This window comes from Engystomops pustulosus, chromosome 11 (genome assembly GCF_040894005.1).
Source record: "Engystomops pustulosus chromosome 11, aEngPut4.maternal, whole genome shotgun sequence".
Classification (NCBI taxonomy): domain Eukaryota; kingdom Metazoa; phylum Chordata; class Amphibia; order Anura; family Leptodactylidae; genus Engystomops; species Engystomops pustulosus.
The window spans coordinates 30,360,419-30,387,774 of record NC_092421.1 but is presented as its reverse complement, the minus strand read 5'-3'; the positions used below and the strand labels follow the sequence as shown (position 1 = coordinate 30,387,774).

General features: G+C 40.3%; 1 protein-coding gene across 7 annotated transcripts in view; it reads left to right on the top strand.

Annotated features, from left to right (window-relative positions):
* Positions 1-27,356, top strand: part of ASCC1 (activating signal cointegrator 1 complex subunit 1) — a 146,645-nt gene that overhangs the window by 17,320 nt on the left and 101,969 nt on the right. For all 7 annotated transcript variants that reach the window (XM_072130804.1, XM_072130802.1, XM_072130803.1 and 4 more), the window contains exons 6-7: positions 20,802-20,938; positions 22,719-22,838. In XM_072130804.1, the coding sequence (XP_071986905.1) occupies positions 20,802-20,938; positions 22,719-22,838 (257 nt within the window). The remainder of the gene's footprint in view (positions 1-20,801; positions 20,939-22,718; positions 22,839-27,356) is intronic.

The window sequence follows — 27,356 nt, the reverse complement described above, 5'->3', positions numbered from 1 at the left end:
GGGAGGCTATATATTACAGGGGGCTGGGAGGCTATATATTACAGGGGGCTGGGAGGCTATATATTACAGGGGGCTGGGAGGCTATATAGTACAGGGGGCTGGGAGGCTATATAGTACAGGGGGCTGGGAGGCTATATAGTACAGGGGGCTGGGAGGCTATATAGTACAGGGGGCTGGGAGGCTATATAGTACAGGGGGCTGGGAGGCTATATAGTACAGGGGGCTGGGAGGCTATATAGTACAGGGGGCTGGGAGGCTATATACCACAGGGGGCTGGGAGGCTATATACCACAGGGGGCTGGGAGGCTATATACTCCAGGGGGCTGGGAGGCTATATACCACAGGGGGCTGGGAGGCTATATACCACAGGGGGCTGGGAGGCTATATACCACAGGGGGCTGGGAGGCTATATACCACAGGGGGCTGGGAGGCTATATACCACAGGGGGCTGGGAGGCTATATACCACAGGGGGCTGGGTGGCTACATACTACAGGGGGCTGGCATACTATATACTACAAAATCACCTGGATATGTTAAAGTGTTACAAAGTTATAACCAATTAATGTGATAAAGCTGGTCATCAAGCTGAAAACAAGCATTGGTGATAAGTGTGGCTGTGAACTAATAAAGGTGACTTATTAGTGACTTTATTAGGTGTGCAGAGTGCTATTGTGTCTCTTGTTTTTGTTGGTGATGTTAAAGAGGAGAATATCACCTTTAATATCACACAAGGATTGATTTTGTAAGGAACCAAAAATATCTACTGTTAAACTGTTTCATATACAGCTCTCAAACACGACTGCAATTTTAACAGTGGACATCTCCATTTCTGTGCCACCTACAAACACAGCATTAAAGGAGCTCTCTGAGACTGTATAAATAAACAATGGTGGCCAAGTGGGGGCTGCTTAAAAAAATTAAACATTTACTTACCTCCTGATGTCCTGCAGTTCCATCACTCTGGTCTGTGCCCCATGTAAACAAACAGGGACAGCCGTTCACACCCACTTGTCCCTATTCCCAAGTTTATACAAGAGGGTCGTGTGGACTTGGCCGGGCACCTCGGCTGGCTGCAAGCTAAATGAATCGCTTCCGCCCCCATTTGTTTACATGGAGCAATGGCATTGCGGGACACAATTATACTGTCTCCGACAACCCCTTTGAAGGGTCCTCTTTAAAAGGGCACCAGATCTGTGTTTCTAGGTGCCACGGTTCTGAAGATTTCGGTATTTGGAGTGTCCCCTTCTCCAGCCTGTCACCTGAAAGGAACATATAGAAGCAGGCAGCTGACAGATGCAATGGTTTTAAGCAGCTACATGGACATGGAAAAAGGGGATCGTATAAGGAAAGGACCATTGGAAGACATTAGAAATTGTGTGTATTGATTCTATATGGAGTCACTAGAAATTCACAACATAATTCATTGTTTGGAGGAGTTAAGATGATGATCCAGAAGATGATGATTTGATTATTTGAGAATAACTAGATTTTTTTATTTTTTTTTGGTAATGGAATATGACATCCCCTGAAAACCCGACTTACAAACAGACTGTTCTGCCTACTGTAACCTCCTGTGAAACTCTCTAGATGCTGGTAATTTATAAAATTTTAGTCCCAGACTGCAGTGGTATTTATAATCGTTATCAACGGCGTTTGCAATGAATCTTTATTGTTCCTATAACAGCCCAAAATTCTAAAAATTATATTGTCACGGGGTAAATAAAATTCTTTGCCTGGAGTTACACTCCCAAAATATAACCGCCCTGATTTACATACAAATTCAACGTAAGAACCATTGTACACAACCTTATACATAACCCGGGGACTGCCTGCGTGAGACCCAGTCTTATTTTTGGAGAAATAAGGTATTCTGGTTATGATTTCTACGGGACAGGTGTCAGTATTACCCATCTTCTGTGTTCAGTCTATTGTGAAATGATATTACGCCGTCAGCTTTATAGATTTTTAGTACAGAAAGCATATCCTGTCCAGTCTCTGTGACCTTTTCTATCTGAGATTTATAAATGACGGGATAAGTTGAATGTTTCTAAGCAGTTCACTTTCGGTTTTTGTGATAATTCATCATTTACATTCTCCTACGTGCGCTTGCGATGTGAAAGTAACACTTCTGCCGTAATTTAGTTGAGCATCACATCTCCGACGTTCCAGTACTAGCCAGGCAATAGATACTCAGCCATCAGCAGGCAGCATCTCCATAATGTCTCTCTAATGGAATACATGCATTGTTACATCTTCTCTTCTCAGGGCTGGAAGGGAATGTGTTGTACTTGATAGGCAAAATAATGCACAGGGAAGAAACAGATTCAAATGATATTTATGCAGGAAGCCATATGTCCCTGATCCTGCTTTGTGGAGGAATATGGCAGATGGATACATGGGAGAGAGTGCAACGGAATCAATTTAGTAAAAGGCATAAAGCAGAAAACATCATCTGCATCAATTTACATCAGGAGCATATGTCCAAAGCCTATTCATCTTGTGTGGCAAAAGATCAGGATAAAGTTTCCCCTGACCTGTTTTATTTGTATAGTAAATGCATCTCTGAAAGTGGCCATCAATAAATGCCTACTAAAACGTCTAGGTTCATGTTTATAAGGATGAATGACCAGCAGGTGGCAGACCTGTGCACAGTTCAAGGCAGCTGTTGTCTGTAAGTATGGTTCATATATAAGGCGCACTGGACCATGAGGCGCACCTTTTGATTTCTGAGAAAATCAAAGGATTTTTTGGGTGCCTTATAGCCCGAAAAATACGGTAAGCCAGAACTGTATATTTTATAATTGTAACCCCACCCAAAATTATTTTTGGTGTATATGACCAACAAACCTGGTTGGTGAGCTGATACAATGTATAGCACAGACCTTAATATTTTACGGCAGTGGTGGCGAACCTATGGCACGGGTGCCAGAGGTGGCACTCCGAGCCCTTTCTGTGGGCACCCAGTCTTTCACCCCAACACAGTTTGCCAGATAGGACTCAAGGCTTCCTTCGCTTCCTCCTGTAGTCCAATACAGCCCAGGACTTGCCATTTTAAAGTGACATCCTTGGATGCCAGGGTTACAGCAGGAACAAGCAGGTGTGGTTAGAGACAGATTATTGTTGGAGCTCCTGCTCTGGGAACCCTGATTCTTCCTCTTCAGGGAACCCTGGAGGGAAGCTAAAATCCAAATTTCTCCATCTTTCTATTGTATTGGTGAACTCATGACGCAGGGATTAATAAGTTACTTCTTAAATTCTCATGTTGGCACTTTGCGACATATAAATGGGTTTTGGTTGTACTTTGGGCACTCTGTCTCCAAAAGGTTGACCATCACTGTTTTACGGTTTGTGTTTATATAATGTGTATAACCTTGTCCTGCTCACTGTTTTGCCTAATGCTCTCTGTGATATAGAGGATGGATGCAAGGAAAATCTTACTGCTAGGGGTAATTCTTGCACATGCTGTGGTGAGGAGAATGGACCTGCTCCAACACCACAATAAGAGGCTACTATATTACACAGAGAACCCCCTAGAGGAAAACTGCCATCAAAATCATACATGATAAACCAGGGACATTTACTCATAGATCCAGACACAATTAACAGTCTATAAATCTGTAGCATGGAGAGGCAAAATAAAAAATTGTTGCAACAATCACTGCGCCAGGATCTGTGAGACTTTATAAGTGTCACTGGTTTATCACGCTTGATTCTGATTTCTTATAAAAAGCAGGTATTTTTCAGAAAAGATGTAAGCCTCCAAATGTCAGTCTCCGAGTTCTTGAAATGCTTTTTTTCTATCATTCCAGTGACACTTTTATGGGCTCAGGCAGATGGAGCTATCGTAATGAATGATCTCTTTCTGGGCATGCTCTTGTTAGAAAGTTCACCTGGTTTGGATCATTTAGTTTTGTGGTGAGAAAAATGTGATGAAGATCTCTTTATAAGGCTACATTCACACCGCTGTTGCCCGCCGTACTGTAGCACAGTGGGCACACGGCGGCGCAGGGGAGAGGAGGAGGGGAGCGCTGCTCACCCTGCCCCTCTCCATAGAGGAACATGGCGCACGGCGCCATATGCCGAGAAAAGATAGGACATGTCCTATCTTTTCACAGGGTATGGAGCAGTACGGTGCTGCACTGTACCGCTCTCGTTGGGCGATGTGCGCCCATTGCCGTCTATGGGGGATGTACACTCACCGGCCACTTTATTAGGTACACCATGCTAGTAACGGGTTGGACCCCCTTTTGCCTTCAGAACTGCCTCAATTCTTCGTGGCATAGATTCAACAAGGTGCTGCAAGCATTCCTCAGAGATTTTGCTCCATATTGACATGATGGCATCACACAGTTGCCGCAGATTTGTCGGCTGCACATCCATGATGCGAATCTCCCGTTCCACCACATCCCAAAGATGCTCTATTGGATTGAGATCTGGTGACTGTGGAGGCCATTTGAGTACAGTGAACTCATTGTCATGTTCAAGAAACCAGTCTGAGATGATTCCAGCTTTATGACATGGCGCATTATCCTGCTGAAAGTAGCCATCAGATGTTGGGTACATTGTGGTCATAAAGGGATGGACATGGTCAGCAACAATACTCAGGTAGGTTGTGGCGTTGCAACGATGCTCAATTGGTACCAAGGGGCCCAAAGAGTGCCAAGAAAATATTCCCCACACCCTGACACCACCACCACCAGCCTGAACCGTTAATACAAGGCAGGATGGATCCATGCTTTCATGTTGTTGACGCCAAATTCTGACCCTACCATCCGAATGTCGCAGCAGAAATCGAGACTCATCAGACCAGGAAACGTTTTTCCAATCTTCTACTGTCCAATTTCGATGAGCTTGTGCAAATTGTAGCCTCAGTTTCCTGTTCTTAGCTGAAAGGAGTGGCACCCGGTGTGGTCTTCTGCTGCTGTAGCCCATCTGCCTCAAAGTTCGACGTAGTGTGCGTTCAGAGATGCTCTTCTGCCTACCTTGGTTGTAACGGGTGGCGATTTGAGTCACTGTTGCCTTTCTATCAGCTCGAACCAGTCTGCCCATTCTCCTCTGACCTCTGGCATCAACAAGGCATTTCCGCCCACAGAACTGCCGCTCACTGGATGTTTTTCCTTTTTCGGACCATTTTCTGTAAACCCTAGAGATGCTTGTGCGTGAAAATCCCATTAGATCAGCAGTTTCTGAAATACTCAGACCAGCCCTTCTGACACCAACAACCATGCCACGTTCAAAGGCACTCAAATCACCTTTCTTCCCCATACTGATGCTCGGTTTGAACTGCAGGAGATTGTCTTGACCATGTCTACATGCCTAAATGCACTGAGTTGCCGCCATGTGATTGGATGATTAGAAATTAAGTGTTAACGAGCAGTTGGACAGGTGTACCTAATAAAGTGGCCGGTGAGTGTATATCGGCCGTATATATACGGGCAGTGTGAATATAGCCTAACTTTGTAAATTTATTGTGAATGATTTTTGTGCGTTCTGGCTCTAGCTTACCAAAACTAACTTCCATGCAGACCTCACCTAAAGATATCTACTAAATATATGCATCTACTATGATTTCTTTATGATTCATTTTGCTTGGAGAAAGGAGGAAGTCTTTGTCTAAAACCAAAAAAAACTAACACTGTAAAAAACTGGATGCAAGGTGCCATTTCTGAACCTCACAGCTGGTAATGGAATATGGAGGGAGGTTCATAAACTTTTTATTCAAGAGTAATGGGGAAAGCGAAAGGTTGCAGATGCAAATTAATGAATGCCATTGGGCCAATTGATAACATTGGGGATTGAATTGCACATCCATTGTGCTCATACACCTTCAGGTGACCTGCATATCTTCATGCAGGGAATCCACAGGAAAACCTGCATCCAGAAACACTGAGGATATCTTGCAAACCCTTTTTAAATTTGGTAAACTGCTTATAATTTATACTGCATGTATGGGTATGCACTAAAAATCTGCAGTGTCTATAGATTCAGAAGCTATTATAAACTTTAATGGTACTATATTACACAGAAGATTTTCTGTGAATAATCTGCATTGTTGAGTCCTACTTATTCAGTCTAACAAATATAATAACAAATATAAGAAGATTTCCACATGGTCTCCGGATCTATGAGTAAGTGTAGATTTTCTTTTATGTGCTTTGTCCAACAAGGAAGTAAAGCATTTCAGCAAGGTGTAGGGCTAAAGGGAGTTTTCAGATTCGGCAATAATTGTTGTTCATTGTTGTTATCCAATATGCTTTGTGTATTTCCTTACTGTGTTCTAGATCTCTGCTTCTTATATAATAGGAAGCTACATTCTTAAATTCCATAGTTATGGACTGGACACACTGCTGCACAGCTTGTTATAGAACAGAGCTCAAAAAACATTGTTCCATATTCCCCACTAACTTGGCCTGTTATCCTTACTGGTTCCCTCTACTTTTCACTCCCTCTCCCATTATTCTAGGACTGTAGTAAGTAGGGAGGTGGCCGTGCATGTGTGGCATCTGAGAATTTGGAGAAACAGCTGAGAAGGGATTCTCGACTATTCTCACAATTCCCATATACGTAATCACCCTACTCTCATTGTAAGACCGGTTTGGGGGACCCCCTGTTATCAAGATTAAGCAGAGCCAAGCATGTCTATGTGCCATAGAAATTAATACAGATTACTGAGCATGTGCAACCATTTTTTAATTTAACGCAGCTACAAGATGGAGTCTGGGGAACCCCTGTTCACAGAGGGAAGTTTTGGATATTTCATATTTGGGTTATTAGAAATCGATGGCTTTTCCATTTTGTGGATGTATTGGTGCTTTATATGCAATTGTGTGCTGCACCCACTTCAAATAAATTGGGGTGATGCGAGTCTGAGCCCCCCCCCCCCCCCCCCCCCCCCCCGGGAATATAATTTTTGACGGGCCACACTAGGTCTGGACAGCTCCCTTATAAGTAGTCTAATAGGTGCTGCTCAATACATATAGCTTGTATACACTCTCCATTTTTACATGTTTTTGTAGTATGCGGTTTGCACTGCAAAGTGTTAAAGGTGAAATGTATACTGTAAACCCATTGACACTTCGTTAGCTAATGAGACTGCTCACTTCTAGTCATTGTATACAAAGTTGCAGTCACGGTTCTAGCGCGCATTAGGAAAGTGATCATGAAAGATCTTGTACTAAATTTATTGTAAGAATGTGACAAATAATCAACTTTTTAAAAAAAAAAAAATTATGGGTTTTAGCAGAGCTTATCGTAGATGACAAAGCCTCATATTATTGGTTCACAGACAAGGAATATATCTAGATAAATTGAAAGAAAAGCAACCAATCATGTGCAAGACATTGTAGCCCAACCCACTGGAAACGGACCAATCATGAACAAGATACTTCAGCACCGCCAATGCTGAAGCTAGAAATTCTACGCATGACTGCAGAAGGCCACATCAAATTTTGGCCTTGTTGTGAAAGACATATTCTAGTGCTATTAATTAATGCTCCTCAATGTACACATACATCATGGAGCTGATGCTGGTTTTGCTCATCACCGGAGCTGAACACATCAGTCAATGTGAGCTTACAGTCCGCGCAACCGTGGCATTTAAACTGCAGTGATATTGTCCTCCACGATCATCCCCTTTCCCCCGCGCCATTCTCAGGGGGTGCTGTGATTCAGTGCTTACAATGGGTAGGATCGTATAGTCACCGTGTCGGCCTATACGTAGGCTGATCAATCTAATACCCTGAAATATTGCAGAGTTTTAAAATGACCAAGCGACGGGATTATTCATTTTGATTAAGTAGGCTTTAAGTTATTTTGTTCCCAAAAACATGTTATTGTGGAATGTCTTAATATTTTTTCAAATAAGAAAATTATATATACAAAACTTGATGTAGCGAGTTTCTCTATCCACCTGCCACTCATTGGACTGACTCCCCCGCCACCTCCCTTTCTTATAGACCAAGTTGCGATCGGAGTTCCCTCCTGTTTATAACATTAAAAAAAAAAAACATTTTTTTAGGGGTTTGATGAAAACTTTTAATATGATTGACGCTCTCTATAGAAATAATATCCTTGCCTTGCTAAGAACATATGCCGCCTAACATGATCCTTAAACACCTGTAGGCCTGAAACTCGAAGGCAATGTTTATCCCTCTTGTTTCTCAGCAGAAATACACTACTTTAACTCATCCTTTTTTACTGTACACAAGCAGTTCCAATTCTACAAAGGTAATGCTGTGCACATACCATATCCTCTCCAAATCTAATCATTGTTCTGTGTCCAATTCCATTACGGCTTTCATGAAAAGATTATGTTCCGTCCTCATCTTGACACAATAAAAGGCAATGTATTATTTAGGCCCCTAGACTCTGACCAGCCATTACAGCCCTTTAATTCCTGCATTGCAATACCGAGCAATAAAACCCATGTGCTGAGAGGCTCTCACTTTGTTTGTTCTGTACAGTAGTCCCCTGGCAGCTGTTGTGGGTTTAATATTCTGCAGGCTAATCATTCTCGGTGTTAGGAATGGCTGTTTGGGACCACGCTGGAAGGTAAGTATAAGCTTTCCTTTGTTACAGAGAGGTAATCAGTGATCAGCATCTCCCTACTGAGAGGTTGGAGAGCAAGCTTGCTGTAGAAATGCATTAACCATACAACAACAGAATGAGAAGCCAAGAACCATCATACCAATGTTATTTGTAAGGCAACGCATAGCACTTATCGGTGGTCAGCAGTGTCACGTCCAACACAATGACATACAAAGGGCACTGATTCCCCAGAGACCCTCTTGTCAGATTGTAGCTCCCAGGGGCCGTTGCAATCAGAGAAGCTTACTAAAGACGGAATTTCATTTTCTGGCAGAGATAAAGATCTAAAGACTTAGGATGACCCTTTTCCCTTCAGCTTGTCCATTGAAATTAGTTTTGACCAAACTGTTCAATTGTTTTGTTTAGAGGTGAGAAATCACTTAGAGCTGTGAAATGTGGCTGAACCAAGTGATTACGAATACGCTTTACTTCTCACAAATTGTTAAATACCGCTATATAGAACATGCTGCCTGTTCACCACGATTGAATTTTTTTTCCAATAACAAGTTGTGTGCCAAATATAAGGGTGCTACAGGGATCATTGGGTTCCTAAGCCTGTTTACAGATCTTCTATTTGGTTTATGTGGCTAGTAGTTTCCTTCATACTTCTTATTGAAATAAAGAAAAGTAAACTAGCCCACAATAGTGGACACAATTATTGTTTATAATTTAAATAATTCCTTAAGATCAACTTCCTACATTTCTGTATCACCTTACCCAGAATTCCTTGGGGCTTGTGTGTTCTCTTAAAAACTTTGGAGTCTTCGTATTCTACCAACTATGACAATATACTTTACATAAGGAATGGCTCTCAACTGTTCCTCTCTTCCACAACACATGTATATTCTCGGCCACATGATAAAACCAAGACTGAGGCAGAAATGATGTCCAGGAACAAGTCCCATTAGGTCAAAGGACTGTATAAATCTCATTCAGCAAGTGATGCATTAAACCTTGTAGTGGTGTTGGTCTGTCCATTTTATTGTTTCCATTATAAATGTATATTTTTTTATATGTTTACTGTAGAAGTGCCTCCGTTTCTTCATCTCTGCTTGCTCTCATCCATGTTGACTTTCAATAGATAAAAACAATTCCTGATCATGTGATGGACACACGGGTGCATGGCCTGTTACAGGATAAAGTTATAACTATTGTGCTGAGATGGTAACAGATGACCATGCACTGTATTTCTCCTGGTAGAACGCCATAAATAACACTATGGGAAGTTCCAAAAAAAGGAGTATTTGTTGTACACACAATAACATTCATTTAATGGAAATGACCATCCCTTTAACTACTAGGCTTGAATCGGCAGGCACTGGTTACCTGGCCAACTGTGTCTAAAATCCGATGTCCCACATGACATCTGTAACAGTAACAGTAGATATAACAGTAGATATTCTGCAGACCAGTCAAATTTCTCCTCACCAATCATGGCAGGCTATTTTATGATGGGTCATAGGCTTGAGAATGCTTGCTCACCTAAAAAGCCATTGCCTTGCCACCCTCAGCATTCTGCTAGTTCAAACATGTTGAAAATATTTGATTCAGGACCCGGATTTGACCTCGAACACAAACCCCATTGAAATCAAAGGGAACACAAATTAAAAAAAATTGGCATAAATTTAACACCCAAAACTGGATGTATAATGGTGTTAGTAAGGGTAGAGGGTTGAAAAATGGTGGTTGTCCTGACAAAAATATCTTAAAGGACATCTACCATCAGTTAAGTGATGGTAGATGTGTCCTAGTACAAAGTTCCTGAGAAACGATTAATTTCTTTGATCATTACTCTGTATCCTGCTACGTCACCTGAGGGAGCCTCGTATTCACGGCCTTCCGACACCAATGATTGGTCTGGGATTGGGCAGCGTTGTGCGGACCGTAAGCCAATGCCCTGCAGGCCACAAGTTGGACAGTCCTGAGGAGCCTGTTCCTAGATCCTAAAAGCCTAGACCATTATTTTGTGATGTATGTCATATATTGTGTGCTCTAATGATTGTGTCAGTGGTGTATTATAGTATAAATGCAGTGATTCTACATTTTTACACACAATCTGCTATATTGCAATTGTTTTAGACATCTATTTATGTTTGATGTTTAATAAAGGAAATTATTTGAAATGTTCATTCCTGTTGATTCGTCCTGTTCTGTCACATCCTCCTTTTTCATTTCTTCACATCCAGAACAGTTTTTAAGGGCACTTCAGAAGTTGAAAAGGAAAGCTGGATCTTTACTTCATAGCAATGTAGCATGGGGAGATGAGTGAGATGGTAATTTCAAAGAAAAAGTACTAAACAGACTAGAAAAATGTTCAGTGTTTTGGAATTTATATTTTCTCTATTTGTAGTTCATGTATGTTTGGTACACTGCTTATTATCCTCTGTTACCAAATAAGTTTTATTGATGGTTAGTAAAAGAAAAACAGTTTCCCATCACGGCTATTCTATAGCTGATACTTATTTCCATTACATTTACAAACAGATTAGGATTTGCCTTCCCAAACCATCCAAGGGCAAATACTTTGTTGCATCATAATCATCTTTATACCCTTATAAAAACTCTAGAATTCTCTGTTATGTGAAATTTCTGTTTACCCATAAAAAATAATTTCCAAAGCCATGTGAAAATGAACATAAAATAGTAATGTAATGCCTGAGATGAGTCACTTTTACAGACTGAAGCGTTACTTCAGACTAACCTATCGTCGATTCTCTAGTAAATTTTGTGGCACAATTTCTCATTTCATTGACCTTCTGAACATTGTACTGACACATAGAAAGCGAGATGAAACCGATCGGAGATGTTGAGATGCTGATCACACACTGTCAACTCTGCTACATCTCTGTTGTTACAGATATGTGCCTGGCTCCCCTGTCCCCCGGATAACTTATCTGCCTGTAGCTGGTGGGTGTCTGTGTATCACAGCAGGAAGTCAGTGTGTGCCAGTGTGAGCTCTGTTCTCGACTGCAGGGAGCTGAGAGACAGAAATCTCAGCTGCACGGTGTCAGAAATCCAAGATGGTGTCCCTGACCCCAAGTAAAAAGTTACAGCGTCATGTCTAGGGGCAACTGAAATTCTGTACAGCAGGACTATATTTGTGACATGCTGCATTTTTGATAACCCCTTAGTGCTCCGTGCCATAGCTGTGCTGCGCTGGGTCCTGCGAATACCGCTCAGCGCAGTACAGCTACTGCGCGGAGACAATGCCGGTTCAACTCTGTAGAGGAGCCAAGCCAGCATCATGGGTCGCGGGATGTCAGTGGTAGATTAGTGGGTAGTGGGCTCTGATCGCGGGTGTCTAACCCGTTAAATGCCGTGGTCGGCGCGACCGTGGCATTTAACATGCCTCCGGGGGTCTTTCCCCCATGATCTGCCCCCCCCCCACGCCGTTTTCGGGGGCGCCGACCGTTGCTATGGCATCTCTGGGGTCCGATTGGGATCCCAGAGATCCCCGATGGCAGTGCATTTAAGATGGCATGTGCATAGGCTGACACAGCTAATACCCTGCAGTACATCAGTATTGCAGAGTATTATCATGAACAAGCAATCAGATGATTGCTTGTTCATGTCCCATGGTGGAACAAGTAAAAAAAAAAAAAATTCAATAAAAAAATAAGTTTATAAAATCACTAAAAATGCCATAAGCCCCAAAACATATAGAGAGATATATAACACTCAAAAAAGTATAAATCATGACACATATATAGTATCGCCGTAACCATTGAACCCGTATGATGAACACCGTAAAAAAAAAAAACACGTTAAAAACCCGCCAAAAATTATTATTTTTACCTATTGAATCCCATAAAAAATGCAATAAAAAGTGATCAACAAAACATATGTACGCCAGATACTGTTGCAGAGTACAACATGTCCCACAAAAAAAAAGCCATCACCCGGCTCTGTAGCCAAAAAAGTAAAAATGTTTTATTTGGCAAATTTAGTAAAACATAAGAAAAAATATTCATGTTTGCGATCCCCGTAGCCTGCGAAATGGGTCAATGAGGAAACTAAAATCCTGGCAGCTGCAGGGCGCTCCTTCCCTCCTGCACCTCGCTGTGCACCCATAAAACAAGTCACGGCCACATGTGGGGGGTCTCTGGAATCGGGAGAAATTTCATTACAAATTGTATGGTGGGTTTTCTTTTTTTATCTTTTGGAAATGTGTAAATTTTAGGGCTAAATGAACGTATAACTGACAAAATTTGACCATTCTAAATTTCACCTCCATTTTGATGTAATTACTATGAATATCTCAAGGGGTTAACAATCTTCCTAAAAGCTGTTTCTGATAGTTTGAGGGGTGCAAATTTGAAAATGGGTTGATTATATAGGGGGGTTTAATGCTAAATATGTAAAATTTCATTTAAACAGTATTTACCCCCAAATAATAAATTCAGAAAATACGTAAAATCGATGTTCGATTTGCAAGCCGCGTGACATCAAAATAAATTAAAAAAATGTCATCATTATTTTCAAAAATTATGAAAATGTAAAGTAGACATATGGTAAATGTTATTCAGCAACTTATTTAGGTGGTAAATCTATCTGCCTGAAAACGCGACGATTTCAAATTTTGAAAATGGCAAATTTTTCAAAAAACATCATTTTTTTTTATTTTTTTTTGTAAATTAACACAAAACTTATCAGCCAAAATTTACCACTAAAATGAAGTACAACATGTGGGGAAAAAACTATCTCAGAATCGTTTAGATAAGTAACAGTGTTCAAGAGTTATAACCATATAAAGAGACGCAGGTCAGAATTAAAAAAATGGGACTGAGCCTTAAAAGGGCTATCCTCACGTCCTTTTGATCCACCTACCAGCCGATCTACCTTTTATAGGTAGATTCATGGTGGTAGATTCCCTTTAACCATGTAAACCATGCAAAGTTGGCTGAGGCATTTAAATCTTGACGATGTTTGTGCACCGCCATATTGAATTCAAGGTCATTGGGGGGGTGGCGATCAGTTACTATGACAGCATCTTTAAGCCTCTTCCTCTGGCAAAGCTTCCGTATACTGCAGTATTCCAGTATATGGTAGAGGCACAGGGTTAAAGTACCCTTAGAAGTCTAAAAAATAGTAAAAAAATAAATCGAATGAAAAAAAAAGCTCAAATCATCCCTCTTTCCTTAGAACTTATATAAAAATAAACAGTAAAAAATCACAAACATGTTGGGTATTGCTGTCTCCCACAATGTACTATCCATCAAAATATGATAACTTCTTTTTTTGCCATTTCACAACATAAAAAAATTTTATGAAACGTGATCAAAAATCCTCAAAATGGTAGCAATGAAAACATCATCTCATCTTGCAAAAATGTACCCCTCTCACAGCTCTGAACACTGAAGTATGAATAAGTTATTAGCACCAGCAGATGGCAAAATGAAGAATTTTTTTTGCACAGAATGTTTTAATTTTTCTAAATGTATTAAAACACATAAAAACCTATAGAAATTTAGTATCTCCGTGAATGTACCGACCCAAAGAATAAAGGCATGTTATTGGGGCCGCGCAGTGAAAACCGTAAAATCCAAGCCCACAAGAATATGGCACAAATGCGTTTTTCCACCAATTTCACTACATTTGGATTTTTTTCCCCGCTTCCCAGTACATGGCTTATTAAATACTGTCACTATGAAGTGCAATTTGTTACACAGAAAACAAGTCCTCGCACAGCTCTATATGGAAAAATAAAAAGCTGCCAATTTTTGGAAGATGGGGAGTGAAAAATAGAAACGCAAAAATGAAAAAGGGGCCTGGTTGTTAAGGGGTTAATGATATTATCTCATCTGCTGTCTTAGGTTTTTACAGTACCTGTCAGTGGCAGATCTATTTAAGGGAGGTGTGAATATTAGGAGAGGGGTGTGGTTTCCTAAAAAGAGAAGAATCTGTTAATTGCACCTGTTGCCACTGATAGGAATGGGAGAAGCAGAGAATAGATGGGATGGAATTATCATCAAGCAGCGCAGAGAAAGATACAATAGGACTGAATGCCTATCTGCATTCTTATTCTTCTAAATTGACTTCAATATCTGTTCCAGATTAGATATCCGCAGGAAATCAACAGGCAGGCAGCCGCTTTGACTAGCAGAGCCGGTCCTTCTGTTTGCTTCTTTTTTGGAAACTCATTTCTCTGTCATTTATTGTCATGGAATCGGTAGACTTCTTCAATTTCCATATTAATAGAAGATAAAAGATATCCCAGACCACAGCGCAGCTTTCATCTGCTTTGAATATTGTTGATGGGAAAGCCAATCAAAGTGGAAACAAAAAAGGAAGACAGAAGGCTGCTGTACAGTGTAACAGTAAATGATTTAATACACTTTGAAGACCCATTTCCTTCCAAACAGTCTTGAAATGCAGCATCGGCTTCAGAGATACAGCCGCTATTGTAATTGGGGTCACGCATCAGAGACTCCTTTGAGAACACTGCAGCACACCGCTCTGGCAATGCCACGGACAGTGTTATTTATGATATATGCAGGGTGTTTACATTGAGATCATTTCCTTTCAATTACAGTGATACATTGGCACGGTAATGATATAATTAGGCAGCAAACAAGAGGAAGAATGACATATGCCTTGTGTTAGATAATATTTAGCATGTTATCACATCCAGTCCTCGTTTATCAAAACTGTCTAATAGCTAGACTATTACTGCAACCATTTGGAGCTCACATGTCATATATCCAGAGCATTTTAAAGGGAACCTGGCATCAGAAAGCTAAGTTTTACATGATGATAGGTTCCCATAGCCTCTTAAAAGAAGGAGTCCATAAATAACAAATATAAGTATTACCACAGTCACAGTTCCTGGATCTATGAGTAAGTGCTTCTGGTTTATCATGATATATTTTGATGCTAGATTTCCCTTCAATTTAATAATTGTGAAATGGAGAGCTAGATATATGAAATATATATATGGTATATTTCATTGCAATTTTATCTGTGGATTTACCCAGTTCTGTGGCACCTAGAAACACACCAAAGTAATATTAAAGGAGGGAGGGGGTATTTGACTCTTTAACATGACACTAGAACTGGCTTTCTATGTGCCATGGCTCAGAAGATATTTAAAGTGTGCTACTGTAGATCTATACACATGCTATCTGCATGAGGCATGTGCTATTAGGATTTTTATAGCTGTATGGCAGTACTGAGGGGGTTAAAGCTTTAAAAAAAAAACACTAACTCCTTAGAATACATGTACGTCATGGAGCGCTGTTAATTAACCCTCCATGCAGCGCATGTACGACATAGAGCAAAATTTTGTGCTCATAGATTGCCTTGACGATCAGTGACATAAAAAAAAAGTCAAGTGTATCCGGAGCACCAATTTTTAGTGTACCCTTATACTGTTGCACAAGATGCTATTTAGCAGATTGTGTGTGTACACGCTGCTCTTTAGCAGCCCTAGCAACAGCACCTAGGGCTGCTTAATAGCACTGTGTACGTACACAATCTGCTAAATAGCATCTTGTACATAGGCAATATGTCTTGCGTTGTTTTATTCTTTTATAAATAACGAATAGGTCACAAGTTTCTACATGTTACATGATATATTTTGTGTCTTTTATATATTGGATATCCAAAAAGTTGGGGTTTTATAATAAATAGATTAGTACAATTTTATACAACTAAGTGTATGACTTTCTGTGTAACAGTTAGGGTACACTAAAAATTGGTGTATAATGTGACTTTTTTTATGTATCGCAAATGAGCACTAAACTATCTTAGGGAAATCCAAACTTGTAAATTTGATGCTGCATGGATGACTGCTCATAAGATCCATTTACAAATATTTTTTTAAATCAACAATAAACTTCTATTCAAAAGGAATTTTGGAAACATGGTTTATGTAACGGTCAAAACCAATGAAATTTGGTGACACAGGACCTTTTAACAAAAAAAAAAATACATAGTGCAATAGGAGTACACAATCCACTGCAAGCAAGAAGTCGTCTCCATAGTGATACAAGCGTAAATGTCTACAGCTTTGGATCAATACCCATTTTTAAGGGGAAGAATAGCATTGACAGACTTAATCCAGTCTCGTAGGGTCAGGGAATAGGTTGACATGCAAAGCCTGGCCACCATTTTCCTGGCGTAATACAATGTTTCGGTGAGATAAGTCCAGTCTGCAATAGAAGGAAACAACTCTGGGTGCACCAGTAGAAGGCACATCCTGGGGTCTCCATGGACTACCACACCCATCTAGTTTAATAGAAATTTTACAAACATGCTTCCAACAACCCCTGACCCTAGGACAGGGCTAAAGCAGGTGGAAGAAGGTACTCAAAGTCCCGGGACATTTGGGACATAGGTCTTGGAAGCCCAAGTGGAACCAAAGTGGGGAGGTATGCATGGTGGAGTATATAAATTTGGGACATCCTATCTTTTAGGTAGGGGGAAGACAGTGCAGTATCCCACTCCTCATCTGTCAATGAATCCAGCTTATCCTCCCTGCAAGCTTTTGGTGAGACAGGTGTACATTCAGTAGGGGTTGACAGTAGCTTGCGGTATAGTCAGAAGATAAGAGCTTTATTTCCAAATACATTTTAAAGAAAACTTTCATCTTATCACATTTTAATGGACATTAAACCTACAATCTTCTCTCCATTTTCTGTGTAGTTCCATACAGGCTTTTATGTTTTGCTGTCACTCTCTTTAAGCAGGAAAAAGCTTTGGCTATGTTTATAGAGCATCACTGATTGTTCATTTCCGAGCTGTAACCACTGTGTGAGATCAGTTTTTAAATTGATCCTAATGTATTCTGATGGACCACCATTATGTATTACGGGCTTCTTCAGATTTTCCTGGGGGTTGTTGTCTTATTTTTGCTTTGCAAGAATATTACTATAGAATACATTGCTAACATAAAAAGGCTGCACCCCCCCCCCATAATTTAAGGGTTCTCTTTAAATATTCAAAAATCCCTTAAATCTGTTTAAGTTATGCATAACTTAAAGGGGTATTCCCACAAAGACAGGTTTCTTATATGTACTCAGGATAACAAAATAACACATTATCTAATTCATTGGTAACAAAAAGACAGCATCTCACAGTTACAAGTACAACCTCTCTCTATCAGTCCTGGTGTACACAAATTCAGGTGCCCCTAGGCACGACACAAAGCGTATTTACACCTTTACCCTGATTGTAATTGTAAGGTAAGTGGTTAAAATGATCTTTATTGTGTTAACATCACTAGGAGATCGAAATGTGAGAATTTTCTTTCATGGGAAAACCTCTTTAATGATTGGGGTTTGTGAGATTGCAAAACATAGCTTTTTTTTAAAAAAAAAAAAATCAGGAATAAAGTCCCCACTGTCCTTGCCCCTCAGCCAAAATTTCGAGTTGCAATATGAAATACAGCCTGAGGACAAGAGAAGCGATCCTTCTGTTCCACAGGCATTCACAAGTAGTTATTGTAGTTGGTCTTTTACGGTCTACCAGGACCTACAGTAGCTGACGTGGCTGTCCTGAAAAACGATATCCTCAGGTGGTGTTAAAGGAAATGTGCCATTGAGATCAAGGATGATTAGCCAGGGACATTAACTCATATATCCAGTAAGTGCAGACAACATGACTGTGGTAATATGCTCATATTTGTTATCCATGGCCTCCTTCCATCTAAAAGGTTTCTTTTTAATTATGTTAAAGACACGTTTCCTAGTGCCCCTCCGTGCTACAGATTTGCAGGCTGTTACACTGTGCTAGGAGCACTTTCCCCTTCCCACATCTGGGAACCACCTCAGTAGCCTTTCAGGCTCATTAGCATAGTTTAAAAGTAAATTTTTGTATAACGCACTGTATAATGCCCATCCCCCTCACACTGTATAACGCCCACCCCTCACACTGTATAATGCTCATCCACCCGTCCTTTAAAAGGCCCACCCCCTCAAACTGTATAACAACCCACACTGTATAATGCTCACCCCCTGCACTGTATAACACCCACCCCCTCACACTGTATAATGCCCAAATCCCCCTTTGGGCAAAGGTTGATAGATGTGTTTGTCACCATAATACATTTTGTATTTTTGTAATGTAGTTTAGCAGAAACACAATTTTGACCTTCTATGTGAAGCTTTCAGCACTTCTTTATAAAGTAATATTGGCTTTGATTCTCAGCTATATCTCAGGCTTATTACAGTATGTAGTGTTCCTGTGAAATCGGAAGGTTCTGCACCCAGTGTTAGGCATTACTATTTATACATTTATTGTATGCTGTGCTCTAATAAAAGTTATGCTTTTATGTTTGCTACTTATGTCTCTTAGCTGAATGTTAAAGGGGCTGCAACAAATAATTGATATGGTCTGTGTAAGTAATACAACTTTTTCTAATATAATTTTTGCATCAGTTCCTCACTGAATAGAGATCTCAATAGAGATGGTCATGTTACGTACAGTACAGACAGGTGCACAGCTCCTTGTATCACACAGCTCTGTGATAATAAGGGTTGTGCACCTGTGGGACATCACATGACCCTGGAGAGATTTCTATTCACTGAAAATAAACATAGAAGCTTTCTATAGAAGGAAAGCAAGCAGAGATCTAGAAACCCATGAGGAATTGATACAGAAATTTATTCGAAAATTGTATAACTTTTCCTTTCAGCAATTAATTGATATTGTTTGTGTAAGTGGACAACCGCTAACTCTTTGTCATTGGAATTTTTTTTTAGTGGGTATTTAAGTTTACTGATAGGTCACTGATATCTAAAAACTGTTGGTGACAATACCCCTAAGGCATTCCTCACCCCTCCCCTCTTCCAGGAAAAACTAGCGTCCGTTGCCGTAATATGACAAAATATAGCACATATCCTATATTTTTCTGTGCACGTTCAAGTTACAGTGAGACAGCATGTGCCCACTGCACCGTGACCGGGTGCTGTAAATGTCTGTGGGGACCCACTACGTTTGTGTGCTTGAGGACTTAAACAGCTATTAACACTGACCCTGTATGATTTGTTCAAACATACATGTGTTATAATTCAAGGGAGAGAATTATGAAACATTTCTTTAAACTTTTATTTCCCCTGATCTGTTAAAGTCTGGAGCCTACATATATATTAGCTAATGAGCCAATCTGTCTAAAATAAGTTGGTTTCTGTCAGCATCAACTTCAGTTTTGGATAAACATATGGTCTTGTACATCAATAACTGGCAAAAGCTCAAAATCCCAAATGGTATGTTGTGGCTCCATCCCTGATGACCTAAGTGGAAGATTTGTTGGGTTTAGGGGACCTGTAGTACCCTACACCATCTCTTAAAAATTGGTCTGGCCAAAAACACAGCAGAATGTCTAGAAACATCTGGCAGGGAAAGGGTTAATGGTTATGGTAAGCTATATGTGTTTCTTCCAATGATAAGTAATGGTTCTAAAATGCCCCCTAGTGGAGGGCTCGTGATTCCATCTGTGTTTGTTTTTATGTATGAGAATTGTTGCTTGTCTGTGCAAATTGATATCCGTTAGTAGATGCTGTAAAGATGTTGAAATTTATAGAGTATATTTCAGAGTTTAGTGTCCTTTTATGGGATATTGTATTTGTGTCACTTGTGATGCTCGTCCCATACATCCATGTGCAAACATATTGAAGGTCATCCATTATTGGATTCCCATCAATGACTTGCGGAGGGATTATCAGACCGAGGGATTATCCAGGAAGCCGTGCTGTAGTGGTGTGTTTGGGATCATGCTTAGGCCATATTGATGATTAGTTTCCTGCTTGTCGTTTTAATAATTAAAGAGTGTAAACAGGTTCAGCCGTAAAGTGGCATTTCATGTGATTGGACAGCAAGGAGGGTCCTTGGAGAATAGTTGAATTGTAATCTCTGTGATATAGATCCACTTCTTGTGTATATACGAGTTGGAAAACGTGTTGGAGGACATAGAATTTTGTAGAAGGAAAGGCTTTTTGATTCTTCTAAGGTGACATAAAGCGATCACGTGTCACGTTCTAAGTACCTGTCACTTTCCGTCCATTTGAAAGTAAAGTCGCACTGTCAGCAATGCCATCTAGAATACAGCGTCTCTTGCTGTGCCTAATGAAGAATACAAATGGACTGTAATCCAGATATTATACTGGGAACTGATTGTGCATGAAGTAAGGTTATTGAAAGGAACAGCACTTAGAATAAATACAATACTGCTTTCTGTATAAAGACCACCTGTTATTATTTTTTTCTTTTTCAATAGGATCATGGAATAGAAAGCTCCATTTTCCAAAACCCTGCAAAACTTCATCTGACTATTGGGACGCTAGTTTTGCTTAATGAGAATGAAGTGACACAGGCTTGTCAACTTCTACAAAGCTGCAAAGAAGAGTTTCTAGAGTAAGTAAATCTTTACTTAAAGGATTTTGAAGTTATGAAAACCAGGTGTGGATTATGAAGTGAGAGTATGGACTGTATATAGAAGTTGCTAATACCTAAAGGGAACCTTTCACCAGGGACCTTATTTTCACAAAATACAGGTTACAGAAGCCCATTACAGCTGCATTGCAAATATACCTTTCTGCTGTCTCTAAACATTTGCATTACAATATAATTGTGTGTTATAACTCACCTTGCACCCTGACAGAATCATCTGTGTAGTCCCAGGGGTTGGGCTCTAATTTGGATGCATTTAAAAAACAACACATGTCTTGTCTGTGCTGCTCACTCCTCAGCTGTTGGCCCCCACCTTTGTGCTCCTGTACAGCTCCTACCTCTCCCACTGATGCCAGTTCACCAGACTGTGAGCTCTGTGAAAGAGCAGGTGGAAGGAGATATACAGGAGCACAAAGGAGGGGGCTGAGCGATGAGGAGTGAGCAGCACAGACAAGTTACATGTTGTTTTTTGAATTGCATTCAAACCTAAGCCCAACCCGTGGGGCTACAGAGAGGATTCTTGTCTGTGTGCAAGGTAAGTTATAACACACAATTGTTTTGTAATGCAAATGCATAGAGAAGACAGAAATGCATATTTGCAATGCAGCTGTAATGGTCTTCTGTAACCTGTCTTGAATATAAATGAGGTTCCTGGTTACAGGTTCCCATGAATACTCATAGAAAATAACACTTACTGGATGCTACCCTGCTTGATTTTAATCCAGGATGATGATACACATGGAATCAACTTTAATGGCATAACATATGGGTCACATGACAACGGGTTTCAGGGCTGGCCATGCCCCTTTGTCAGGTTTAAATAACATGCTGCCTTCGGAAACATAAAAAAGCATCCAAAAACCGAAAACAAGGCGTGGACAACCGTGCCATACTATAATGATGTTTTCAGTATGGTGTAGTGCTCCAGTAGGAATGCAGGAACTCCTTGCATCATTAATAACTGTAATGCTTGAACTCTCATCCTGAGAGCAGTCATTGGTCTGTAAAATGCTGCCACCAATTATACTAACAAATTTAAAGCAAAATTGTGGTCTCACCATTCCAGCAAGTGGGGTATATTTCATCCTATTCGTATCGAGCGTTCACATCACTTTTGTTCTTGGCCATGTTGTTTGTGGCCAGTGTGTCAACGGCGTTTGAAGTCTGCTCTCACATGACCACGGAAAAGACTGGCTGAACCGCAAACACAGGCAGGAATAGAACAGGTGGCTCACACTTGGTCCATGGAAACTACAGTCCATAGAAATAAATTTGGATGCTATATAAAACTAACCATAGGATGAAAACTCCCTACATTTTCACAAACTTCAAAAATAAGAGAGCTTTGTAGTTGGTACAAAGTGAATCTTATTGACTAGTGGTCTAGGTGCCCCAATCCATTCTTTTGTATTTCTTATGGAGAATGAAAACTGACCAGTGACCTACAGTGGGTGTCTTCATTTTTCTCAAACTGAGGGTAGCTGTAGACACAGTTGCCCCATTTTTGAGTTTCACAGTCTCTTGGTTCAAGCTTTTGGGGTAACAAATTTGTAGTTTAACAATGCTGCTGTATCATATTAGAGATTGGTTTAAAGTAGCTATGGTTCCCAACAAATGTACCCCGCCTTGTTTATGGGCATAAGATGAGTTAAAGTTCCTCTTGCATTTAGTGATTTAATTTTGGAGTTTTTCTTGTTTTGCATTCATTTAATAGTCACTGATGTTGTCTTTTTTTTAATTGAAGCAAAATTGCTGCTGGGAAACCTATGGAAGTAGAAGTATGTGGAGTAGAATACATGAATGATGATCCAGCAATGGTAGATGTCCTCTATGCCAAGGTCCAGATGAAGGATGGATCAGAAAGGTAAGTAATTTTAGTTCAGCTTCTCAACCCTCTCACTACTACCTTTTCTTTTGCCGAATTGGTTTTTGCCAGAAGGACTTATAGGTGTAGAAGCAGTGAAATAATCCTAAATTCTTGAGCAATGCAAGAAATTGTGATGAAAATAGAAAATACACCGTCTCCATGCCATGTTCATTTGCTGTTTTTTTTCGCCTGTGCCAACTGCCAGATACATCAACAGGCCTAAGCCTCTTGTTGTATTTGGCGCGACAAGGGGGTTGGGGCGCAATCGTACAACGGCACATGAGCTCTCTTGAGCACGAGTACGACCCATCTGTATGACCCAATGAGTATGACCCATTTTAAAGAATCTTCAATAAAATTTCAACATTTTAAGAGGATGTGCCGCGTCTTCTCACCTTTTTGAAGTCCACGACCCATCTGTGGTTGCGTTATGGGTTGTTTAACTCTGGTCTCCCAACTTGGATAGTCACTGCTCTGCGCTTGCTTCGCTAGACATATTTTCCTCAATATTTAGATCTGGTCTCGGTTTTCTTGACCAGATTTTATGATATGTTTCTGCTTCTCTTTGTTTTGTCTTCTTTTGTGCATCGATTACTATCAATGGCACAAATTGCTGTCTTATACAGATTTTCCAGCATTCCTGATAAACGCTGAATTGTCTGCTGTGTTTGTGACAGACCAGGTATAGAAGAACCCTTTAAACAGGCTAATATCTTCATGAAACTGTGAATTTGTAGCTGAGTCGGTGCTTGGATGAAATTACGCTCTTAATAAAACCACCATTGGATAAGGGAGCATCTGTATCGTCCCAGACGGCAGAAATTTCATCCAATCACCTTTGACTGCATTGTTTTCCTTCATTGCATTGCTCCAGACAATCGTAGAATTGAGGCTCCGTCTTTTAGATAACATGATTCTGTTCTTGATAAATGCACAGAGTTTTCATGGCGAAGTGAAGGTTCTCCCTGGTTTTAAATGTGAAATTCCAATCCTTCAATGGCTAAAAACATGTCAATAAATGTTACTAATTCTCAACCATGTTGCTTCTAAAGAAAGTCAGTTACAGGCAGTCCCCGGGTTACATACAAGATAGGGTCTGTAGGTTTGTTCTTAAGTTGAGTTTGTATGTAAGTCGGAACTGTATATTTTATCATTGTAATCCCAGCCAGAACTTTTTTTGGTCTCTGTGACAATTGGATTTAAAAAATGTTGGGTTGTCATAAGAACCAATATTAACACTAAAGCTTCATTACAGACACATTTGATAACTATTACAGCTGATCATTGTAGCCTAGGACTAAAGTACAATAAATGACCAATATCCAGAGGTCCGTTTGTAACTAGGGGTCGTATGTAAGTCGAGTGTTCTTAAGTAGGGGACCGCCTGTATTCTTTTTTTTACAGTTTCTTAACTTTTTCAGAAATTGGTTAGATTGTAAAGATTAGTTATACATTACATATACAGGCAGTCCCCGGGTTACATACAAGATAGGGCCCGGAGGTTTGTTCTTAAGTTGAATTTGTATGTAAGTCAAAACTGTATATTTTATAATTGTCGATCCAGACAAAAAAAATGTTGGCCCCGGTGACCATTGGAGTTAAAACATTTTTTGCTGTAATGGGACCAAAGCTTATCAATAAAGCTTCATTACAGACACCTTACAGCTGATCATTGCAGCCTGGGACTACAGTAAAGCATTCAGAAAGTTACACCGGAGGTCAGAGGGGTTTGTATGTAACTATGGGTTGTCTGTAAGTTGGGTGTCCTTAAGTAGGGGACCGCCTGTAATTGAAAATTAAAAAAAAAAACCACTGACGTTCAACGCTACACATTTATAGCTCTTTTCAGACCAGTTTTATAAGCCTATTCAATATGGAGATTCCAAAGGCACCAGGACTCCAATCCAGAACCGGCTCACATTCAGACCACAGGCCCACTGTACAACTTTCCTCCTTTCTGTGGACACATTTATCCTCTGAAAATGTCTTCACTACAGGAGATAACATATACATATAGCATAGCCTGTATAAAAAAGTTTCCAATCCTCTTTAATGGTTATCTGCACCCAACCTTTGGTTTCGCCAGTTTGTCTTCTTCCGGGGGCATGAGCATCCTACTCTTAGTAATACATAACTTAAATTTTCCCCACTATTAAGGCATTTTTCATTTAAAAAATTACAATACAGGTTGTTTCAACCAATCACATTCTTGAATGTACTATCCTCTTCTACTCACCTATCTGTATCCTATTTCCGTTCTACTTATTCAAATACAAAATGACATATACCAGGACACATCTTCTTGCCTCGATCAACATCCGATTGATCCAACGGTACGTGGTCAGTAGATATATGTGAAAAAGATTATTTAATTTTGTACAACAATGCAATATTGGTTTTTCATAAATTGCTTATAAAACAATTGATATTGGATTTGTTATATACTGCATATTCAAATTGGGATATACGTGAGGAGTAGGAATGGGGTTACTACACCTAACTCAAAGAGGGTTTTTAACAGTTACAGCAGATTAATATGGAATGACTTTGACATACACTAGGAGAGATTATGGCTGGAGATGTGCTTCATGCGCATGCATTCGGATGGTGAAGGAACTGTTCACCTTGAGAGTTAACCGTTTAAGAGCCACCGTTGAGTTTATAAAGAGACTTATAGGCCATGCATGCTCAACAAGGGATTCTGGGAAATATGCAATTCCAGGGTGGCATATGGAAAACTTTGTCTCAGGCATGACTTTTTCAGAAAACTTAATGTCATGATGCAGAATGATAGCCAATCCAGTATACCCCTAGCAGAGCCTGCATAACCATTGAAGAGGACCTGTTACCCGAAATAAACCCTCTAGCTGCTGCTTACTAAAGTAAACAGCACTCTAGCCCTACCCCGCTAATAGCAGTTTTAAATCGCTAGCTTTATCCGGAACATACTGATAAACTAGTGAATACTGCAGTACATAGCCCTCCGAATGCTGGACCAAGCTTACAGCAGTTTGGCTTATTCATGAGGAGGTGGTCTGAGGCCCTCCCCTTTCCCCACACCATATGCCGGCAGTGACCGACAGGCTTCAAGCTGCAGTCACCACCTGCTCGGACCCTCCCTCATGTATACGCTGGACCACTGTAAGCTTGATCTGGCGTTCGGAGGTCTATGGCAGTGCAGTGTTTGCTAGCTTATCGGTATGTTTTGAAAAAGCTACCTATTTACCACTCCTATTACTGGGATAGGGCTAGGGAGCAGCCTGCTTAAGTAAGCAGCTCCTAGAGGGATTATTTCGGGTGACAGGTCCTCTTTAAGCCTTTTGCACATCTCCACTGATGTTTTTTTTCTTTTTTATAATTATTTATTTATTAAAATTTTTCAACATTATAACTCAAATTGTCAGACAATATTTATCAGAACATTCACTTGCATTACTAGCAAAAGTTTGTCATTACATCCCACTGCTGGACAACTCAAACCATATCCAAGTGAGGCAGGTGCTTAATACCGCCGCTTTTTCAGATCAACAGAACCAATAAACTGATAAAGGGGTACAACACACAAGTACAAATATATTAGGGCACTTACATAGGGAGACACATTAGTGCACGGATGGTCTTAATGGCAGACTCTCCATAAGGTAGTTTTACCTAGCTAAACCAATTCCCTGCACTGTGCTGATGAGATGCAGAAACAGCTCACTGGTTTGACTACTATCCCAATATCATTAGGCTTCCTGAACAAGTCTTGATTAATGTTAAGTTGGCTGCCTTCAAGATGGCTTTGAGACAGTTTTCCATATTTGTGTATTGAAGACGTAGAGGACAAGAACACGCAAAGCGCACAAGTGCAGTTTGCTAGAAAGCCTTGTTTGGCAAGATTTAAATTCAAAGGCCATTATCTTCATGGTTGGAAAAGCGAGGGGAAAATAGGTTCAAGAGTGGTGGGAACATATGAAGGTCAAGAGGTGGGGCACAGGTGCTAATGGCCTCTGGTATATGAAAATCATTTGCATAAAAATTAAAAATAGATTTTTCTATCCGCTAGGCCTATGGGGTTGGAGCTAGACTCTTTCCCTGGATTAAAATTAATGGATATGGTTATATCAAGGGATATTCATCTCCTGTGACCAAACAGTCCCTCTAGCTGCACAGCCCTTACATGATCACTTAAAGATAAAATTTAAAATTTGGGATTCTTTGCCACTCTCTGTTGCAGGACTCACAAGCCCTGTAAAAATTATTGTACTACCAAAATGATTATATGTATTACAAAACATGGAGGTTGTAGTCCCGATGTGGTTTTTCACCTAATTTAATAGCTTGATGACATCCTTTATTTGGAGTAATGCCAAGGGTACATTCACACAACCGTCTGGGGGGGATGTATATGCGTCTGCAAATTTGCAACGGCGGCCTGGCGGCACCGCTCTGCGCCTTACACGGGAAAAAAATACATAGAGCATGCTCTATCTTTCCCTGTGTGTGGCCCCTCCTCTCCAGCACACAGCGATA